The 1,292-nt window shown below is 34.2% G+C and overlaps 1 protein-coding gene across 2 annotated transcripts; it reads left to right on the top strand.

The window, feature by feature from the left end:
- Positions 1 to 6: 6 nt before the first annotated feature.
- On the top strand, positions 7 to 902 carry LOC109589900 (uncharacterized). 2 transcript variants are annotated; one of them, XR_002189003.1, is made up of 4 exons: positions 7 to 62; positions 298 to 443; positions 524 to 586; positions 635 to 902. XR_002189003.1 is itself a non-coding variant. In XM_020005885.1 (3 exons), the coding sequence occupies exons 1-3, from the start codon at positions 302 to 304 to the stop codon at positions 790 to 792; spliced, it is 363 nt and encodes a 120-aa protein (XP_019861444.1). In that variant the 5' UTR covers positions 82 to 301; the 3' UTR covers positions 793 to 902. The 2 variants fall into 2 exon arrangements, 1 of the variants encoding a protein (XP_019861444.1); XM_020005885.1 differs by lacking the exon at positions 7 to 62 and having other exon boundaries at positions 82 to 443.
- Positions 903 to 1,292: the final 390 nt, after the last annotated feature.

Raw genomic sequence — 1,292 nt, 5'->3', positions numbered from 1 at the left:
CCGACCAGTTTGTAGTATCTAATAGAACCAACACAGTCTGCATAATGAACACACAGGGACAGGTAACATTAATTAACAGTTTATCAGTCTATAGTTTTAGTTCAGTAGAATCTTGCATTCTTGCATATCAATAATGTAATACCTGAGTCCCTTGATATCTGCCCTCAGCTTCACCTCAAGCAGATATCTCAGTCCTCAGGTATTACATTACTTATACACACACCTCCAGACAGCCTTCTGGTCACTGCTAAAGCTGCATATACTATAGAAGTACATTATATGTTATTGTGATTATAGTTCAATGACATCTCCAGTGTGGGTTGATGATATTACATGTACTGAATCTGAGAGTTGTTTCAGTACTAATTGTGTCAATGATGATCAGTCAGAAGTAACATCAGGACCTTGTGCTGGTCATGCAATGGACATCAGTCTCTCATGCAGTGAGTAAATACAACATATGACACTATATACATGTACATGTATACTTGAAATGGCACACATTCATTATTGTTATTATTAGCTTTTGTATCAACTGATGGTGACACTCTTTTGTCTGGTAATGAATTCATTTGTCGTATCCATGGTAATACATTATCAGTGAGTATACTGTGTATTATTGCACATTATGTAGGAGCTGATGTTCTTGTTATTGTCTTATCTTCAGTATTTGGATTCTTTTTCTTGACATGTCTCTGTGCACTGATCACTTGTATTGTTTGTTGTTATACTGTCAGAACCTGTCCTTTATATGCCTACAAGCAGAAGAGGAAGTATCAAGGACTGATCTAACTTATGAACAAGAAATATTGTCAGTGTAGCTTTGCTGCTATTTTATTAATTATTTTTATTTCTTATATTCCAACATCGTGTAATTGAAATTCAGTGGCTCAATTACTGTATATACAGTAGTTGCACATCAATCCTTTTATGGCGATAATATGTAGATCTAGTGTGATTTAACACTACTGACCACTATACTGAAGGATACTACATATTTCCTTATAATTATGAATGGTACTTTCAATTAATGCAAAGTCTTATGCATGGTAATTGGTTACACTTGGTTAATTATAGTATAAAAGTAAATCTCAATAAAAATAAAGATACATGTAACAACAGCAATAATAATAGGCTAATAGCATTATTTGAATCCATGTACATTTCCACCCAAACTCTTGGTTCCTCTGCTTCCAGTAGATGTTCCTGTGAAGATTGTGTGAATGTTCTTTTTGGGTCCGGATGGTTTTTCAGGTTCTTTAAATTCTTCTTCTTCTTGCATCTCATTTCTT

The sequence above is a fragment of the Amphimedon queenslandica genome, unplaced genomic scaffold, assembly GCF_000090795.2.
Source record: "Amphimedon queenslandica unplaced genomic scaffold, v1.1 AMPQUscaffold_10751, whole genome shotgun sequence".
Taxonomy (NCBI): domain Eukaryota; kingdom Metazoa; phylum Porifera; class Demospongiae; order Haplosclerida; family Niphatidae; genus Amphimedon; species Amphimedon queenslandica.
The sequence above is the reverse complement of the archived record's forward strand: the minus strand, read 5'-3'. Positions and strand labels throughout refer to the sequence as shown.

Excerpts from the sequence above, each read along its gene's own strand:
- LOC109589900 (XM_020005885.1), top strand. The coding sequence starts at position 302 with ATGACATCTCCAGTGTGGGTTGATGATATTACATGTACTGAATCTGAG. Across the intron at positions 444-523 it reads GGACATCAGTCTCTCATGCA|CTTTTGTATCAACTGATGGT; the intron begins GTGAGTAAATAC and ends TGTTATTATTAG. Across the intron at positions 587-634 it reads ATTCATTTGTCGTATCCATG|GAGCTGATGTTCTTGTTATT; the intron begins GTAATACATTAT and ends CACATTATGTAG.